Source organism: Oncorhynchus clarkii, chromosome 17 (assembly GCF_045791955.1).
Source record: "Oncorhynchus clarkii lewisi isolate Uvic-CL-2024 chromosome 17, UVic_Ocla_1.0, whole genome shotgun sequence".
NCBI classification, from domain to species: Eukaryota; Metazoa; Chordata; class Actinopteri; order Salmoniformes; family Salmonidae; genus Oncorhynchus; species Oncorhynchus clarkii.
In genome coordinates this window covers 11,884,524-11,905,824 of record NC_092163.1, presented here as the reverse complement: position 1 = coordinate 11,905,824, position 21,301 = coordinate 11,884,524, and the positions used below count along the sequence as shown (strand labels likewise).

Sequence of the window (21,301 nt, the reverse complement as noted above, 5' to 3'; positions counted from 1 at the left end):
ACATCTTAACACCTAAAGTTACATTGAATAGAATATATCGAACTGAATATTGAATTGAATTGGATATTTAATTGGATTCTACACAGACTCCAAGGGAGAGACTACTGGGTTGTGTTACCCCCCCAGGTTTCACACCATGAACAGACAAGTGACCTTGAGAAGAACTGATATGTTTATGGCGATGATTCACGCTGAAGAAAAATAGAGTAACATTTTCTTTCACGCTCTTTGGACGTGGCTAGACACAGCAGAGGGCATGGTGGGTTGCTTCTACCATGCCATCCCTCCCTCCAGCCCTCCCTTCTTTCCATGTTTCTCTACTGTGGTGTCGGTATTACCAGACACTGTCATACTTTCCCCGTGCACCATCTGAACTTTCCCTTGGGTCTTCACCAGGGTGATGGTCATCAGTTAGTGTGTCTGATGTTAGACTACCGTACCTATAAGCAGACTACAAAGACCCTTAAAGAGCAAGAGACACAGACACTGTTTTTATTGGGTTTCGACAAAAATATTCCATGAGGTTCAGATGGGGATGGATGTCTGTTGGGGTCAGAGTTTGTGGTGAGTTTTTTTGAAGGTTTGGCTGAGGTTCGGAGGAAAGTGAAGTGCTGCAGGGTTACTCATCCTCACATCTGGCACTCTCCTCACACAATAACTGCCCCACACACTGCCCACACACACACACACACACACACAAACACACGTGCACGCATACACACACACACACACACACAGAAGTATGCATGAGCAAGCACACACGTACAGTACATACACACAGATGCACATGCACACACACACACACACAGACGCATGCATGAACAAGCACACACGCATATACACTCACAAAAGTTCCTCATACACACCCTCCAACTCCTCACACACACACTCTCCATAATCGCCTCTCAGAATCCACTCCCAAAAAAACTAATCAGTAAGTTGCTGCATTCCACACAACATCATGGATGGCTATATATCTCAGAAATGACACCCTCTCTCTCTGTGTCAACTCCATGGTGCTGGCTGGGGCACTGATAGACTACTGTTGCCTGTGTGTGTGTGTGTGTGGTTAGCAAGAGTGGCATGGCACGGCTATGAACTACACTCAAATAAATCATCACTGCGTGTGTGTGTGTATACATATATAAAGATATGTGTGTGTGTGTTTGTTCTGCTCTTGCTCAGTGTTTCTCACCTAAATGCTGGTAGGAAATTCATTGCATTCCATGGTCCTTTGTTTACAGCTGCACATACATATCTAGGTTATTAGGACAAGCAAGGGGCCAGGAATGAACTTTGAACTCTGAAAATCGCACCTACTTAACTGTGTCAATGCAAAAACAAAACTCCTCGTGGTCACAGAGGGAGATAAAGCTGCTACTTTACTACAGGGAGAGGACGGGTGTCGAGGGGAGGAAGGGAGAAGGGAGAGAGGGGGGAGAGGAGTGTTTCTGGGTATGGAACAGACTGCCATCCTATCAAGGGGGAGTAGCAAGTTGTGGTGTTTTGATCAAGATCCAGCAGACGTTGGAGAAAAAGAGGGGAGAGAGAGAGAGAGAGAGAGAGCGACAGAGAGAGAGAAATACTTCCACCCACCTAACAGGGAGACACACTCATAAACAGCGGAGACACAGAGAGGGACTCAGAACTGCTGGAGGAGCACAGAGAGAGCACAAGGTGTCAGAGAGAGAGAGGAACACTTGACTTGAACACTAGAACACTTGAGTGGCTAACACAGTATTATACTAACACAGACACACACAGTGTACCTTAACACAGAGACACACACAGTGTACCTTAAAACACAGACACACACAGTGTACCTTAACATAGAGACACACACAATGTGCCTTCATTGAGGAGAAGTCTCACACTGACACACACTGAGTGACTAGCCTACACCTGAGAGCAGAGTTATTTTACTTCCGAAAAAGGAGTCTTACACACAGACACTCTCTCTCACTCATACAGTGCCTGTGCCCATCCTGAGAAGGGATATTGTACCCCAGAGAGAAGTGAGGAGGAAGGAGAAGGGGAGTGGATGGATGCCTTTTGTGAACTCAGTGGCCTGGATCCTCTATGGGTGAGTGCATGATGGACCTCATGTTCAAAAGTTCACTTGTTTGAGCAAGTACCTGTAGTCAACTGTTTGAAATCTATTTAGAATACAGTGCCTTCAGAAAGTGTTCACACCCCTTGATGTAAATGGATTTAATTGTCATTTTTGGTCAACGATCTACACAAAATACTATGTAATGTGGAAGTGGAAGAAAAATTCTAACATTGATTAAAAATGTATGACAAATAAAACCTTTGGCAGTGAGTATTTTTGCGTAAGTCTTCAAGCTCTGTCAAGTTGGTTGTTGATCATGGCTAAAAAGCCATTTTCAAGTCTTGCCATAGATTTTCAATCCGATTTAAGTCAAAATTGTAACTAGGCCACTCAGGAACATTCAATGTCATCTTGGTAAGCAACTCCAGTGTAGATTTGGCCTTGTGTTTTAGGTTATTGTCCTGTTGAAAGGTGCATTTGTCTCAAAATGTCTGTTGGAAAGCAGACCGAACCAGGTTTTCTTCTAGGATGTTTCCTGTGCTTAGCTTTATTCTATTTATTTTTATCCTAACAAAACTCCCTGGTCCTTGACGATGACAAGCATACTCATAACATGATGCAGCAAAACTTGTGGGATGCATTTGCAGTTTGTTTTGGTTATGTTTCAGATTATTTTGTGCCCAATAGATATCAATGGTAAAAAATGTATTGTGTCATTTGGTCTCGCTTTTACAGTAAATAACAATGGAAAATGTGGATGCTACCATGATTACGGATAATCCTGAACGAATCATGAATAATGATGAGTGAGAAAGTTACAGAGGCATACATATCATACCCCCCCCCCCCCCCCCCCCCCCAAAAAAAAATGCTAACCTTCCCTATTATTGGTAATGGTAAGAGGTTAGAAATAGAGGTCTTCATGGGTCCAAAACGACTCATTCCAAAATGGACCTGGGGATTTCCCACCCATATCCGATATGCATAAATACAGATCCATTCCAAAGTGACCCGAGGAAAACTAAACCCTTTCCGTATAGACCTGGTATAATCCTGAACAGGTCCGATCCGAGTGATGGGAGCAGCAGAAAAGTCCTTTGCTAAGCTAATTTATTAAACAGAGCTGATAAAGTGCGAGAGGAGGGAGAGAGAGGTGCCGCTCTACTAGGCAGGGGAGGGGCCTTACTGTGAGCGAGTGACACAGGGAGCAGGGAGTGAGAGACGAGAGACGGCAACCAACAAGCCGACTCGCACTATAGTAGACTAATAGCTGCCATAGCTAGGTTATTTATCATCCAACATGATGACGTAGTACCTGTCTTGACTGCATCAAACCAGGAGAAGATATTAAAGGAGAAGGAGAAGCTATTAAAGCTAACTAACTTTAGCTAGCTAGGCTAATTGAGGCTGCAGTGCACACGCTTTCTCATCCTACAGTTACAAATAACAACAACTCCTTTCAGAATACTAAGCAGAAGTCTACATGTTGGCTCTTGGTCGTTGTAGCATGTCCTTCTCCTTTAACTCTAAAATTCCATCATTTTAATTCCATCTTCCATTGATTAGATATCTCCTAACTTTTGCCACACACAGAGGCTCTATGACTGTAGCCTATTGCCGCTTTGCTGACTTATGATTGGCCAACAACAACAAGCTACACGCTCCTCTCTCTCTCTCTCTCTCTCTCTCATCCACCTACCCGAAACCCGTGACAATCATATCAGAGCCGACCCAGACCCGTGACATATTTTAGAATTCTGGATCCGGACCCACTCGGGTCTCAGGTATTCGGATACAGGTGGATAGCATGTCTTGGGAGTATGATCTTTGTCTTTGGGATATGATCTAAAGCGTCAAGTTCCTTGGCGTGCACATCACTGACAACCTGAAATGGTCCATACACACAGAGTGGTGAAGAAAGCGCAACAACCTCAGGAGGCTGAAGAAATTCTACAGATGTACCATTGAGAGCCTCCTGTCGGGTTGTACCACCGCCTGGTACGGCAATTGCTCCGTCCGCAACTGTATGGCTCTCCAGAGGGTGGTGTGGTCAGCCCAACGCATCACCGGGGCACACTGCCTGCCCTCCAGGACATCTACAGCCCTCGGTGTCACAAGAAGGCCAAGAAGATCATCTAGGACCTCAGCCATCCGAGCCACGGCCTGTTCACCCCGCTACCATCTAGAAGGCGAGGTCAGTACAGGTGCATTAAAGCTGGGACCAAGAGACTGAAAAACAGCTTCTATCTCCAGGCCATCAGACTGTTAAATAGTCACAACTAGCCGGCTCCCAACCAGTACTCTACTTTGCACCTTATAGACAGTTGCTCTATGTACATAGTGCTGCCATATGTATATAGTCATTGAATCTACTACAATAGTAGTAGTAGTACTACAACTACTGTTGTACACACCTTTTCTGTTCATATACTGTCCATACGGTCTATACACACCATTTCGGACTCTGACATTGCTCGTTTTGATATTTTTGGGATTTGTGTGTATTGTTTTGTGCTGTTAGGTATTACTGTACTGTTGGAGCTAGAAACATAAGCATTTCAACACCATCCAACACCTTTGGGATGAATTAGAACGCCGACTGTGAGCCAGGCATAATCGCCCAACATCAGTGCTGACCTCACTAATACTCTTGTGGTTGAATGGAAGCAAGTCACTGCAGCAATGTTCCAACATCTAGTGGAAAGCCTTCCCAGAAGAGTAATGAATATATAGAATATCATTGTATGCCGTAGCGTTAAGATTTCCCTTCACTGGAACTAAGGGGCCTAGCCAGAAAAATTCAAATCAGCCCCAGACCATTATTCCTCTTCCACCAAAATGTACAGTTGGCCCTATGCATTGGGGCAGGTAGCGCTCTCCTGGCATCCGCCAAACCCAGATTCGTCCGTTACACTGCCAGATGGTGAAGCGTGATTCATCACTCAAGAGAACGCGTTTCCACTGCTCCAGAGTCCAATGTTGGCTTACTTTACACCACTCCAGCCGACGCTTGGCATTGCGCATGGTGATCTTAGGGTTGTGTGCCGCTGCTCGGCCATGGAAACCCATTTCATGAAGCTCCCGACGAATAGTCGACGTTGCTTCCAGAGGCAGTTTGGAACTCGGTAGTGAGTGTTGTAACTGTGTGCTACATGCTGCAGCACACAGCGGTCAAGTTCTGGGAGCTTGTGTGGCCTTCCACTTCACGGCTGACAACAATAACAGCACTTTCAGTTGGCAGCTTTAGCAGGGCAGAAATGTTATGAACTGACTTGTTGGACGGTGCCAAATGGGACAGTCACTGAGCTCTTCAGTAAGGCCATTCCACTGTCAGTGTTTGTCTATGGAGATTGCATGGCTGTGTGCTTGATTTTATACACCTGTCAGCAACGGGTGTGGCTGAAATAGCCAAATCCACTCATTTGAAGCGATGTACACATACTTTTGTATATATGGTGTATCATGCAATTATTGTGGCAGGACTATGTATTGTTCTGCAGGGATAAATGCATCTTGGCAGAGTAGTGTGTACTGTGTAGGATTGTCTTTTTTACTAACGTTCTGCCAATTTTCTATAAGGTGCTCATTGGTGGTTGACTTTATTGTCCTGAAAGAGTTCAGTTCAAACTTTCCCAGCATGCACATGTTGACACATTTAAACCTACAGGGCGTAGAGTAAGTTCAGAGTTCAGGCATACGTTTCCGAAAGTTCACTTTCAAAGTTAGGTTACTGAAGACTTTCCAGGTAGACTTCTCTGCGGTACAAGGAAGGTACAGTTGCACAGTATGCATTGACCTTTCTCAAATTACATTAGAGCCATAGACACCTATGGTGCACATAGGGCACATAGGCAGACAGGAATAATCCTGGCCAAGAAAGACCTTAGGCTACGAGGTTCCAATATCCACACTAGCATACCACTTAATGACGAAATCAATGTATTGGACATGCATTCTAATCTAAGTAGAATGATGGCATGGATAGTGACACCACGCTAAGCACGAGAACTGGAGTCTCAAAGAGCGTAAGCATCCTATGTGATGCTACCGTAGGTAATGTAAGGATGTCTGGGAATATCAGGTACAGCCAAGCATGTGAATCAATCAGTATGTGGACAGCTGCCGGTAATCCCTAATAGTACGCATAGGAGCAAAGCTCCACATTCTGTATCTTGATTAAAAAAATGTGAGAATGGCCCTGATCCAGCTAGAAAGCCATTAGTCAATCCCCCTGTCCTCTCTCTCTCTCTCTCTACCCGTCCCCCCCTCTTTCTCTATCACTCAGACCTGCTATTCACATGCCAGCCAAATTCAGATACACACTATCGTTGATGTAAGTGTACTTTTATTTGAAAATTGGAGAATGGCATTGATCCAGGAAGAGAGGTATCGGTCAATCGCCTGTCATCACTCGCTCTCTGTCTCTGTGCCTCTCTCGCTCTCTCCCTGTGTCATTCTCTCTATTCCCCCTCTCTTTTTATTTCTCTTTCTTTCTCTCTTTCACACACCTGATATTCACATATCAGTCTTGTTCAGGAATAGACATGCAAACACTAATTGTGATTTCATCGATAGAACAGTCTGCTACTTCTAGAACAATCTGCTACCAAGTAACATGCCATAACCGTTATATTGCCAACAAAGCCAGAAAAAAACATGGCCATTATCAGTCGATGTACCTTCCGAGCTCGCCAATCTAACTATATACAAAGGTGGCCGACCTAATCTTGTGCCAGCAGTCTCTTTAACAAAGTTCCCAACGTGGGACAAGACATAAAACAGAATGTTGTGAATGGGAAAACTCTGGAACATCCAAATGAAACATTTACAGAAGGTGAAACATAGAATAGATAACGGATATGTAGTAATTCTATGGCAACGTATGTCCCTGGGCCCTTCAGAGTTGTGCGGCTACATCAACAACATAAATCTTACTTTGGTAACAGTTCTGGTCAAAGAGCTGAAAGGTGAAAAGATAATTGTTTCATCCCCTACCAATCAAATGTTATTATCTTGCATTGTGGATAAAGACAATTTGACGTAGAGAATCCTGCATTCAGCAAGAGAGGTGTGGTTCAGACAACACCTACTCTGCAAACTGGAGGGATTGTATTGAAACCCTGCAATTCAACAAGTTTTGAAAACATTATTTTAAATCAAAACTACTCTGCAATTTGGGAGACGTGACAAAGGCAGTGATGAACAGTCCTGTCGAGACAATTACAACATTCTCTAAATGACAATGAACAGATCCAATTTAACTAACACTAATGGTTGAGATCTTTGGACACATTTATGCTTGCAGTGACGTAAAGTATTACAGTGAGGAATTGAATGATATCAAAAAGGAATCAGAATGTATCATTTCTCTCAGATAACTGAAAGGTGCACAACACAGTCCATGCAGGCTCTCTCTCCTCAGTTCACATCACTACGTTTGATAGGTACAAATAGACCTTCCATTTCCATCCAAACCAAGGTCTGGAAGAAGCTTCTGTAGCCAATTCAGAAAACGCTGAGCAAGGTGACCAAGAAAAAGCTTTTGAGTTTGTTTGACAACTTACGATCCTTATATAAAAGTTGTAAAAGTGTTTGTTCGCAGGCCTAAATTGGAGCCAAGGAGAGACTGTGAAAAAGACTCCCACTCATTGAGTCAATAGCCATCTAGCACTTCAGAAGAATACCTGTTACACTGACAAAATATTCAGTAGGTGGATGAATTTCCTCACACATGATCTGGAGTATTTTATGTAGTCTCATGTGGGATGGATAAATTTAACTGAAATTAATAACACATTTGTTAGTATAGTAACACATTTGGTGTTGCTGTTGCGTAATGAACCAACATGCAGCTGTTATGAATTGTGGTCACTCTCCCTTACGCCCTTTGGAGTCTGCCTTGCCCAGCTGCTATAAGCTGCTGTGTGTGTGTGTGTGTGTGTGTGTGTGTGTGTGTGTGTGTGTGTGTGTGTGTGTGTGTGTGTGTGTGTGTGAGTGTGATTCACAATGTTGCATTGCTGCCGCTCAACAAGTCCAGCCGACCGTAGTAGTTAAACCCACTTCCTCTCGCGACTCTGCAGGCACCTCTAGCTCCTCCAAACTGCAGCCAGACACCCAGCCCCTCGTTAGAGGGCTTAGAGGTGATAAACAGGGAGAGGTGAGAGTACAACAGAGCACTTAGAGGCTAAGAGTATTTTGGTGCTTTTTACAGTCAGACTTCCTTCCTTTTCAGCCCACCGTCGCCGGGGGCTGCAGGCTTGCATGATGCAATCTGGAAATGTGGATTTGGCAACTTCGGCCAACAGTACACACTTCGGTCGGCACAAACAGAATACATCCCACTGTCGTCTAAGTGGGTTTGTATCGTCATCATGTACTGTAATATTTTGACTGACTTCGCCCTTCCAAAGGGGAAAGTTTTTAAACGTGGTGGAGCCGTGGGTTAAAATATTCCAGGACTGACTCAGCTCTGTAGACAAAAAGAAGAAAAACTCCCAAGCTCCAACCATCCAACCAACGTGCACAGATTATGTTGACTTGCTGTGGTTTCACTCTCCATTGCCTAGATACACAGACCGGGACATTATACTGTAACCAGCGTCCAGTTTCTCTGGACTGGACTCAGCCCTGCTTCAAGCAGGCTAATACCCTGACAGAAGTAAACTGTTAGACTGATATATCAAGTTGACGTTCCTCAAGTTGACAGTACAGTAGGCGAAGCTTGGAGGAAAATTGGTTGAGTTGTATTTATTTGATCACAGCCAATTCAGAGACTGAATGAGAAATTCTGTACCTAAAATGAACAATGAACAATACTCCATTTCATAAATGTAAATCTGTATTGAGTCAAGAAAGAAATGACTTCTACTCAGTGCAGAGAATGGTGCAGAAACCTACTCCTCCGCTCTCTACCATCCTAATTTTACACTGCATATTAACTGGTCTATCTTTGTCTTTTCCAGGACTGGAATCGAACGTGGTACACAGACAAACCGGACCTGACAGAGTGCTTCCAGAACACGGTGCTGGTCTGGTTCCCGTGCGTCTACCTCTGGCTGTTGGCGCCCTTCTACGCCCTCAAACTCTACTGCCATGACTGTGGATGCATCCGAATCTCCACTCTCTGCACTGCCAAGACGGTGAGCCAACCCATAGAATCCCAATACGGTCAGCGGTCGGTCCAATGATCACAGAACAGTGACTTGAATTGTCCATTCTAGTCATTCTATCTCTATGAGCCAAACCAGCCTGAGTTTATAAGCACATCCAGTGACTTGCAGATGCAGGGTACAAAAAGTAAAGTCATGAAAGAAAAATAGATACCCAGTACCCACACACTGCTGGATGCGCCTGTAGTGTTATTCAGTGCAACGCTTCAACCCGAAAGTACAACCAGCCTGCACCAATCAGTCCTGAGCCTTAAGACCAGCCTTAAACCAAACCGCAAGAGTAGACATGGCATGGCCATTAACATTATACAAGACCAGGCGAGTGTTCGAGTGCACCAACCATATCTGCCATAAAATAATATGAGTGTGAAGTACTGTGAAAACCAAGCACCAAATGGTTAGTGTTTATATAGGGCCGGCCGGGGACAATTTCATGCCTTAGCGAGCAAGAGGAGGGGATATCAGTGGGGAAAAGCCTTGAAGGTTTGGAGAGTACTCAAGAAAGCATGGAGAGTTTACAGGACGAACGTAAGAGTTTACAGGACGAACGTAAGAGTTTACAGGACGAACGTAAGAGTTTACAGGAAGAACGTAAGAGTTTACAGGACGAACGTAAGAGTTTATAGGATGGCTTACATGGCACTCCAAGAGGGTTACATGTACATTTAAATGTATTGGTCCCTTCTCACTTTCCATTGTTATGTTTCATGTGGTCTGTATAAAGTATATAAAATACTTACAATATGGAGACATGCAACTTGACAATATGGATTGACGGTTCCAGTCTCTTTAGAGTCCAGATTGTCATTTAGGTGCTAAAGATGCATGTTTCTGGTTTCCCCAGTAACCAAAACGTTTGAATCAATCACAATGACAGTACTGCAGACCTCACTCTGCTTCCCTCCCTGTGTCTGTCCATCCTACAGGTGCTGGGGTTCCTTCTGGCCTCATTTGGCTTCGTGGAGTTCTTCTACATTCTTCTGGAGAGGAGTCATGAGATCCAAAACCACATGGTCTTCCTCCTCAGTCCCATCATACGCAGCTTGACTGTGGTAAGTACTGTAACCATCAGCCAATGTCTTTGTCTCAGCTTCTTTCTTCACGATTGCTCTCTCTCTCTATCTACTGTTTATGTCTCAGTATCTGCTGTTGACTTCTCTTCCCTGACAGTAGATCCTGGGAGTTGCTTTTCCCCCCTACCTTTATTTAAGCAGGTGACATACATGATATATATTTTTAATGCACTGGCAGGATCTGCTGTCAAGGAAGAGAAGTCAAGAGGCGATACTGAGACATATTAGATGGAGAGAGCAATCGTGAACAAAGAGGCTTCCCTGACAGCAGATCCTGGGGGTGCATGCGTATAGCAGCAGTTTGAGTCGTTTACTCCTGATTTACTTTTAGAGAGGGCAGGGGCTAGGTAAAGCACTCCATGACCTCTGTCAATAAACACTGTGACAATTTTTACAATGATTACAAAGACATACTGTACTCTACTCTCAAATCATCCTCCCCACTGATTTACAGTACTGGGATCAGGCTGAGAAGAACGTCGGTGGAGAGCAGTGCAGTGCACTATGGGAGGTCCAGCTAGATAGAATAAAGTCCTGTTTACTACTGTGTGAGGGGGTATAACGTCAGATTTAAGACAAAGGCAGAGGTGCAAGGGGTTGGAATAGAGGGAGGAGCGGAGGAGGCCGGATGTAGGGCAGTGTGCCTCCTGTAGCTGACTCACATAGCCATGACCCCTCTACCCATAACTCCCCTCTCCCTCAGAGGCCGAACACAAGTGCTGCACAGACTCAGTCCCTCCAAATCAGACAGTCTGGCCCACCTGTGGTCACCTCAGACTCTTAGGTCAATATCAGCAACTGTTTGGGTGAAGAAAAACTGAATGCATCTCTTGTACCAGGTACACAAGGCATCCATTTTTAAAAAGGTCACTTTTTTATCACATTAGGGACCTGGATTTGAAATCCAAGACCTTGCTACAGTTAACCAGCCATGATATTTACAGTTGATTGGTTGGTTGCTATATAAATAAAAAGCCAAGGCCAATACTTTTCTGGACACAGAACCATAATGGCAGTCACCACCCTCTGGTTTCCCATACGTAAAGCTAAGGAACACTGTGTCCAAAAGAAACAACGTTATTTTTCTTGTTTCTCGTCCTCATCGACCCATATACAGTCAATGTATGGGAATTTTATTTTTTTCACCAGACTCACCCCGGTTCGTGGTCATGGTTACTCTCCCTTCCTACCATGAGAGCTGCTTGCAAGGCACGCCATCTGCTGTAATCAGCGACACCATGACGCAGAGTTATTTTTCCACCCCAATTCCCCAGACTTCCAGTATAATTACTAGGTAGGGAATTGAGTTAGGTTTTAGTAATGGACTTAGTTCTACCCACTGACTTCCATTCAAGGAAATGGGTTCCTCTCAAAAGGGAATGGCCATTTCTTGCTTGCAATGTGGTTAGTTAGGCAACAGGCCAAGCAGCATAGAAACTGGGAAATTAACCTGACATCCAACCACACATCATAGATATTTTTCTCTACAGTGTTTCTACCTAGCCTGGTCCCAGATCAGTTTGTGCTGTCTTGCCACACTACAAGCTTTAGGAGTTGTCAAGGTAGCACAAAACTATCTGGGACCAGGTTAGTTTCTATGGTGTCGTTGATATATCAAGAGTTTATACTGGTAATTATGAGGCTGGAGGCAGTTTCTTTGCCTGCAATGTGGCTAGTCAGACAATAGGTGTAGAAACTGAAATGAACCCAACAATCACCATATTTATCTCTACTCTATAGCATACAAAAAGTGTTTCTATGGTGTTGTTGATCTATCAAACGTTAAATAATCATGGCTGGTTGCTTAAAAACAGGACAGTTTTTAAGATCTGATGGAACCAGTATGGTATCTATTATGCAACTCTATAACCACAACTCTCCTTTTAGTGATGAGCTGGCGAGGCTAGTCAGAGATAATTACAGACAAAACACAGTCCGTGGAAAGACGAGGGATTTTTCGGATAGACAGTGATGCCCCAAAACATGGAATCAGTCCTGTTTAATCTACTCATTTTACTACACATTTATTTAACCAGGCAAGTCAGTTAAGAATGTTATTTTATTTACAATGACAGCCTGCATTCGAACAAATAAAATAAAATAAATATAGTGCAATTCAGGCAAAAGGCAATGCATGGATGGAGGGATGGAAAGAAGGAGGGGTGGAGGGCATAGTACCATGCATCTGTTGTTTTATTGAAGGAAGTCAGCATTTTCAAACGTGCACACACGTGGCCACCACCTGTGGTCAGGGAAATCCCAATCTAACCTCTTTCTCCAAAACCAACAAAAGCCAAATCCAATCCTTACAAATATTTTCTATTTTCTATCAGAGAGACTACTGGGAATGACAGTGAATGCTGATACAAAGGATTTATTGAGGGATTCATTTTCATCTTCAAAGTAATAGTTGTTGAGTTTCAAAGTAGACTCGCTTGCCAGTCCTCAGTCAGGGGTCTCTCGCTTGACTTTCACAATCCGTTGTAATGCAAGTCATACTAATCTCACTCTCACTCACTGTCACACTCTCTCTCCCAGTCTCTCACTCACTCTCCCACTCTCTCCTCAGGTCCTGGCCATATGCATCATCCAGTTGGAGAGGATACGAGGCTGTCGTTCCTCCGTCTTCCTCTTCCTGTTCTGGGTCCTGGCGGTGGTGTGTTCCCTGGTGCCCCTACGGGCAAAGATCCAGCTGGTTATGTACGAGGTACGGTGGTAGTAGAACATGACTTTATTCTCCATGGTCTATGGGAGAAGTAGCAGGTGTGATGACACAGGCACTAACCTACTCAGTGTCTGCATGACTGATGTTACAAGTAGTCAAGATTATTCTCACACGCTATGTGAATGTAGGTTAGAGACTCCTGTCAAAACAGTCATGACACACAGTAATTTTGTATCGTAGGAAACAATTTACTTGGATGAATATGCTACGCCTACATCCTGACTGTTATGTCTGCTTAGGTTTGCACTCAGTGACCCCACAGAACCAGTTTGTCTGAAGGGTTGTCTAAGGTCTAGGGTTGTCTACCCATAGTCTAGATTTAGAGACTAAAGAGTGCATTGCTTGATATAGATATGCTGTTGTACCTGCTATGCTTCATTCGTAACTCCACAAAATTAACCAAGGGTTTTCTAGTCTAGACTTAGCATGACTTGGGTATAAATGCATTGCCTCCCCAAAGTCGACAGAGGAAACCCTGCAGTGTTGGTAGGGCGGATGACAGACACTGCCAACTCTCGTCTCCCTTGTCTCCCTAAAGCCTCTGTAGATTTCTAGACTCCCCTCCTCTCATACGGTGGCTCTTCCTTACAGACACTGCAATCATTGTCCTCGTATTTGTCAAAGCGGTAACAGCATTCGTGCTTTTAGAAACACACACATCCATATCACATCCTTATCGCCTCCAGTATGACATTACCACACGTAGTGTTTAGGCCAGCGGTAATGAGAGGTCTGAGGTAAAACCGATAGTGATGGTGAGACAACCCAACATGGCAGCCCAGGGTCAGACCAGAGGCACGTCAACACCACTTTTAAAGGCAGGAACAGCCAGCAAACACCTACTGGGACCGACCTACTGGGAAATACAGTATTTGTATTATCCACTCAACACAGTCACATACTCCGGGAGAACAAAACATTAAGAACACCTTCCTAATATTGAGTTGCACCCCCTTGTTCCCTCAGAACAGCCTCAATACATCGGCACAAGGTGTTGAAAGCGTTCCACAGGGATGCTGGCCCATGTTGACTCCAATGCTTCCCACAATTGTGTCAAGTTGGCTGGATGTCCTTTGGGTGGTGGACCATTCTTGATATAGACTAGAAATTGTTGAGCGTGAAAAACCCTGATTGTATTTAACAGGTGACATCAATAAGGGATCATAGCTTTTCACCTGGTTAGTCTGTCACGGAAAGAGCATGTTTTGTACACTAGTGTATAGACGGACACATTTTCAAACGTGCACACACATGGCCACCACCAGCACTGATCATATGGACAAACTCAGAGAAGAACTTTGAGACAGCTCTTCTGGTAGACTAGCAACAACATTAGAAGAGTTCCTGTATCTCAACATGAGACATTTCACTGCCACGGTAAAAGCTCTGAGTGTACGGAGTTCATGTTTGGTTTGGTTTTGCAGACCCAATTCCAACTGACCTATGTTTACAGGCATATATTACCACCCACTCCTAGCTCCATACCATCCTGACCCTGTTTTCACTATGCGGCCGGATCTAGTTTGTTCTCCCCATCTGCACTCTGGGCGCAACATAGTGTGAGGTTGTCATCAACAACTACAGGAAACGGAGGACCGAATATTCCCCCATTCACATGGGCTGTAGTGGAGCGGGTCGAGAGCTTCAAGTTCCTCAGCGTCCACATCACTAAGGACCTATCATGGTCCAAACACAATAACACAGTCGTGAAGAAGGCACGACAATGCCTCTTCCCCGTCAGGAGGCTAAAAAGATTTGGCATGGGCTGTCAGATGATTAAAACATTCAACAGCTGCACCATTGAGAGCATCTCGACTGGCTGCATCCCCACTTGGTGTGGCAACTGCTCGGCATCTGACCGCAAGATGCTACAGAGGGTAGTGCGTACGGGATTGAACTCCCTGCCATCCAGGACCTATATACCAGGTGGTGTCAGAGGAAGGGCCTAAAATTTGTCAAAAACTCCAGCCAAAGTCAGAGCCATAGTAAACGGCAGTTGGAGTGATTTTGTCATTTTAGTCATTTAGCAGACACTCTTATCCAGCCCTTACAGGAGCAGTTAGGGTTAAGTGCCTTGCTCAAGGGCAAAATATGTTTTCCTCTAGTTGGCTCAGGGATTTGAACCAGAGACCTTTCGGTAGACAGGGCGGCAGGGTAGCCTAGTGGTTAGAGTGTTGGACTAGTAACCGGAGCTGACAACGTACAAATCTGTCGTTCTGCCCCTGAACAGGCAGTTAACCCACTGTTCCTAGGCTGTCATTGAAAATATGAATTTGTTCTTAACTGACCTAGTTAAATAAAGGTAATAAAAATAGACTGTTCTCTCTGCTACCGCATGGCAAATGGTACAGGTGTGCTAAGTCTGGGACCAAAAGCTTCCTGTACCTCTTCAACCCCCAAGTCATAAGTGTGCTAAATAGCTAACCGGAATATCTCCATTGACCCTTTTTGCACTATTTCTGACTCTATGCACACACACTGGACTCTACCCACATACTTACACTGACACTCCAACACATACACGCACACATTCGCCACACACACACATCACATACAGTAATAGACAATAGCAGCAGTGTATCTATCCTGTTGCCTAGTCACTTTATCCCTACCTTTATGTACATATCTACCTCCATTTCCTTGTACCCCTGCACATCAACTAGGTACTGGTACCCCCTGTACATAGCCAAGCTATCATTGCTCATAAGCCTTTGACTGTAAATCTACACCTGTTGTTTATGAAGCATCTGACAATTACAATTGTCAGATTGCAATTCATACCTGTGCAGCAGACAGCCTAGCGGTTAAGAGTGTTGTGCCAGCAACCGAAAGGTCTCTGGTTCAAATCCCTGAGCCAACTAGATGAAAAATATTTTGCCCTTGAGCAAGGCACTTAACCCTAACTGCTCCTGTAAGGGCATAAGAGTGTCTGCTAAATGACTAAAATGACAAAATCACTCCAACTGCCGTTTACTATGGCTCTAACTTTCACACAAAGGGAAACGGGTCAACATTAGGTTGACATATGGGCCATCAAAAACAGGCCTGCTGGTCTCTTATAAGTTAAGAATAACATGTGAAAACCACATTTCACATAATACGTGGTTAATATCACTGTTTTGGCTGTCTTCCATTGAGAAAGAGGGAGGGAGGGTTGTTGGTTTGTGTCTGCTTCACCCACAATCTCTCTATTTACAGATATGGGTCGTAGCGTGACTGCAGGGAGCTTTTTACTATTGCTTCATTTATATAAAGCGACGTATTAAAGACTTTGGTTTTTCACCATGATTTGGCTTTACGGTTCAAAATAAGCTTTATTGAGTCTCTCTGTGATCGTGGCATATAACCATATCCTGTCCTATATAGTGTTCCTTATGTTGAGTTCAAGCATGGGAAATCTTGAAATCTTTATCTGGGAAGAAAAGCTTGCATTTTTTACAAACTCATGCAAACCCACACTGATTAAATAAAAAGTATTGCAATTAATGATACATTGTTTACTAGTTGGGACAGAGCATTTAAATTGAAACACGATTTCCTTGATGCCACAGTTCCAATACTGTGTGTAACCAACCCATTTCCATGTCTTAAAACTCAAAAGATGCATGTCTCAGTAACCCACCCCTTATTTAACCTTTATTTACTTCGGCAAATCATGTAATATTCTGTGTTTTCTTTTTTTAACAGGGTATCACCACCGATATTGTGAGATACACAGCGTTTTTCTCCTACTTCTCACTCCAACTGGCCCAGCTCTTCCTGTGTTGTTTCGCTGACCAGCCTCCAGAGGGAAAAACCGTCCTCGTCAAAGTAGGCATTAGATCAGAACGTGGGCTATATTTCACTTCCGCCAAAATGCTCTCTCCTTCCAAAACATGAGAGAATGCTTGGGCAGAGACTGGGATTGAGAATGGAATCCATCTTGTGGTTTTCGACTTTCGTTGTCAACACACTCACTGAGTTTCCCTTTTGGTGGAAGCTCAAGTGATTCACTTCCTCTCTCTGCCCACTTTCCTATGAGGACAGTGTGAATTAATGAATGAATGTGTGTTGTCTACTCTGTCCATTCCATACACACGACTCACACACCACATGAACCATGCTACGACCGTTACACCACTACTACACCAACGCAGTTCTGTATTTATGCGGTTTACGGAATCATACTCTCTCACGGTCGGTCCAATCAAAAAAGACTGATGAATCATGTCCCAACCAAACAACCATAGCGACTATCAACCTGACTTTGGCAGTGGTAGCTACAGTGAAGCCTATATAGTCCATGACATTACATGATACTGTATCTTGAGAGAAAAACAAGAAAACAAACTATCCCAAAAAACTCCTAAATGTCTCTCAGCATCTATCCTGGTCGGCCAGCGGTAGTGAGGTTCAGAGGACTGGAAGCCACAGCCTGGCGTAAGAGCCACACCCTAGTGTGTTCTCTGCTCCCCCACATCTTGGTCAGAGATTCTCATAGTCAGACAACAACAGAGAAAGCAAGGGATGGAGAGGAAAAGCAAGAGAGATGGAGAGAGAGAGACAGAGTAAGACCTCCGGTGAGGGGGCGGTAGAGGGAAGAGAGGTTGCCAAAGATCGAGCATGAGCACAAATTGCTAGTGTGTAGGTGTGTGTGTTCAGCATGGTTCCACAGTGACGACACGTTACCACCCAGCATGGACCTCAAATTCTCCTCCCAACCCTAGCTCCAATACTAACGCTAACTGTTTACGCGCTTCACTCCTGTCCACAGTCTCCAGCTATTTACACATGCAGTTTCCACTGAGGACCACCTTACTGCATCATGCTGTTTAATCTCATTAGCATCCAGTAAATTGACTCCACAAGTACATCATAGAACCCTTAAAGTCAGCCACAGAGGAGTCCTATGTTTTACCAAAGCCTTTAAACATTGAGAGATTTACATGGTGGTCAAAGTCAGTGACATTCACCCTCTAATCTGTTTCAGAACCCATGTCCAGTCAAGGATGCCTCTTTCCTGTCGAAGATGCTCTTCTGGTGGTTTACTGGGTAAGATGGTTTAATGAAACTCTCAAACAACATGTTGACTTGTTTGAAAAATCTTTTATACTGTAAATCTTATAATGTACGTGGGTGTTTGTGTATAACTTATACACTGAGTGTACAAAACCTGAAGAACACCTGCTCTTTCCAAGACATAGACTGACCAGGTGCAAGTCAGTATTAGGAAGGTGTTCTTAATTTGCACACTTAGTGTATCATCGCTGTTCCCCTCAGGCTGGTGGTTAAAGGTTATCGTACCCCTCTGGAAGCTGGAGACCTGTGGAACCTGAGGGAAGAGGACACATCGGACAAGATCATCTCTGATCTGGAGGAGGAGTGGACCACAGAATGTGCCAAACTGCAACAGTAAGAACCAATTACAATATGCATACTCTCGCCAAACTAATTCAGTAGCTTCAGAGACTCAGGAATCAATTAACTTAATTTTATGACAATGACATTGTGGTTAAACTTCAGAATAGTGTCTGCCTAGAACTCTAGATGATTGAGGTCCCTTGAGGAGCTTGTGTAGTTGTAATCGGAAAAACAAGCTGTCTCGCTAAGGGACACTTAAGTCCGAAAATAGGTCAAAAGGTCAAAATAAGTCCCCTTCAAATAGGTCAAAAGAAGTCCCCTTACTGTAATGTTGAGACACTAGCTTTGAAGACCCCATTGTTAAATTCCAAAACCTTGCGTTCAGCACTCATCAACTCATGTCTGAGCAGGATAATGCCTTTTATGGCTGCTGAAAAGTCTTCTCTTCACATTTTTGCATCGGAGATGTGTCAAATGAACAACAATGACTGTTGTTGAATTTATTTCATCCCTTTGTTTCAGATTTTTAAAAACAGGCAACATGTAGGGCCATCAAACCCAGATGTCATCTCTGTCTGTTTGTTTTTCCAGGCAGGAGAAGACCATGGCAGCAGGCGTGGCGCTGGGCACCAGACTGCCTGACCAGGCCCAGATACTTAGGAAGCTGCAGAAGGAGCAGAGCTCCGGCTTCTGTCTGCTGAGGACACTGGCCAGGAACTTGGGACCTTACTTCCTTACTGGGACGATGTGCATCATCTTCCACGACTTCTTTATGTTTGCCATCCCTCAGGTGCTCAGGTAAAAATTGCTAAGGGTTTGACGTTAATTCTACACAGGAGACTAAGCTCCCAAAAATCCATGGCATCACATCGTAAACAAAGCCATTGTAAACTGGGCAGCACGACACAATAATCCCTTGCAAGTCAGACAGATTCCACGTCTATTTCAAATGCCCTTGACATAGATATACATACTAAAATGTCAATTTGGAAACCTTAAAACTGGACCCGCCATGCTTGACCCCATCTCTGGCACCCAATGCCAGTCTAGACAGGAACCTTGTTGTTGTTGTTGCACAGCCATGGCTTGGTGGAAGTGTTAATTACGGTCAAGAGAAAGGAGTCAGAGACCACAGCTTTCTGCCCCAACATGGAGAGTCAAGGACATTAGCTTAGCTTAAGGGAGGGAAGGGAAGAAAATAAAGAAAGGAAGGAAAGAGAGAGTGAAGAGAAGGCTCTAAACAGCAGAAAGGCTGAGGTTGCTCTGGTGGACCACAATAAGAGAGCCACTAGCCAAGTGTTGAGGCCAGCCCAGCCACAAGAGGAGCACTGTTGTGCAACTAGAGACGGCTTTGTGTCGACCAGCAGGCCCTGCGACCACACTAATGATCATAGTCCACACAGGGCTGCATGGCAAAGCTGACAGAGAACAGTAACTTGTCTGTCTTATGACTCCATTAAATGCACTGCAGTGGCACAGTGTCCATGTTCTGTGTATAGGCTTATGTTTTATAGTATGAATAAGACTCTGTTGAGTTGAGTATGCTGAAAGTCTCCAGAAACATGAAGCAGAACGTATCCACAGGAAGCACTGTATGATATTACCATGTTCTCTCTTTCACCCTTATCCCCTCTCCAACAGTCTTCTTCTGGGCTTCATGAACGAAGAAGACGCCCCCCTGTGGAAGGGTTACTTCTACGCTACCCTGATGTTCCTGCTGTCCTGTCTCCAGTCCCTGTTCAACCACCAGTACATGTACACCTGCTTCACCGTGGGCATGAGAGTGAAGACAGCCGTGATGGGACTGGTCTACAGAAAGGTACGTCGTCGTGCCAACCAGTAGACAGTGGGTGACTGTGCGTCACGTTGTAAACATTGGCTCTTAATGGCAGGCTTGAAATTCCAACGTAAATAAACTATACCTCGACAATTAACATATTATTTTTCCAAGGACCAAGAAAAAAACATTGAAAAATAAATGTTCATTGTCAAGTTTAGGGTTTATTTAATTTGGAAAAAGAGGTTCTGGATGTTAAGAAACCTTGAAACCAAGTGTTACATAATACTCATTTACTGGAGGTTTAACTTGAGGTTGTTCTGTTTTTCCTCTAGTCTTTGGTGATCAACAGCGCATCCAGGAGGACGTGCACAGTGGGGGAGATCGTCAACCTGGTATCAGCCGACACTCAGAAGCTCATGGACTTTGTGGTTTACTTCAACGCAGTGTGGCTGGCTCCTATCGAGATCGCCCTCTGCCTCTTCTTCCTCTGGCAGGTATGGATGGCACGGTCACTTCTGTTTTTTGTTGGTACTCATTGATGATGGACATTTGTTTTCTTTGGTACTCATTTATAACAAACATTGCTTTTGATGACTTGTGTAAAACGATGCCATTTTACAGCACCTAGGCCCATCTGCGCTAGCCGGAATTGCCACCGTCATCCTCATCTTCCCACTCAACGGATTCATCGCCAAGAAAAGGAGCAAACTGCAGGTACGGACATGTCCTAAGAGGAGACTCATATGCACTTTGACCTCAGTGCAAAAAGATCTGGGACCAGACAGTCTTTCCAGGCTACTTTGACCCCAGGCAGTAGCCGAATCAGAATGTGATTTTGCATGTTTGGTCAGGGATGCCACAGCTGGTTTACATAGCCGAAGCAGAGCTGTGTGGGAGTGCGGGTTGGATGGATGTCTCCACCTTGTTATGCTTATGAAAAACAACCACAGAAAAAAAGGGGCTATAAAAGGCTATATTTTTCATTTGTTTTTTGGAAAAACAACAGACAGTTTTGGCAATAATGCCTGTTTTAATCTAACTTACAGTCGTAGAATGTCACTGACCGCTTTCCTGGCCGCTTTGTTGTTTCCTCGTCGTAAAACTGCTAAGTGTTAAGAACTGTGTTCAATGCTGTAACAGAGTACAATTCTAATTAAATTA

At 44.2% G+C, this 21,301-nt stretch overlaps 1 protein-coding gene across 1 annotated transcript in view; it reads left to right on the top strand.

Moving 5' to 3' along the window:
- Positions 1-4,079: 4,079 nt before the first annotated feature.
- The window catches only part of LOC139370658 (multidrug resistance-associated protein 1-like), a 29,471-nt gene continuing 12,249 nt past the window's right edge, over positions 4,080-21,301 (top strand). Inside the window, exons 1-11 of the mRNA XM_071110264.1 lie at positions 4,080-4,247; positions 9,016-9,192; positions 10,149-10,274; positions 12,865-13,002; positions 16,708-16,830; positions 17,990-18,051; positions 18,280-18,411; positions 18,952-19,158; positions 20,002-20,179; positions 20,473-20,634; positions 20,762-20,854. Coding sequence (XP_070966365.1) covers positions 4,080-4,247; positions 9,016-9,192; positions 10,149-10,274; positions 12,865-13,002; positions 16,708-16,830; positions 17,990-18,051; positions 18,280-18,411; positions 18,952-19,158; positions 20,002-20,179; positions 20,473-20,634; positions 20,762-20,854 — 1,566 coding nt within the window. The remainder of the gene's footprint in view (positions 4,248-9,015; positions 9,193-10,148; positions 10,275-12,864; positions 13,003-16,707; positions 16,831-17,989; positions 18,052-18,279; positions 18,412-18,951; positions 19,159-20,001; positions 20,180-20,472; positions 20,635-20,761; positions 20,855-21,301) is intronic.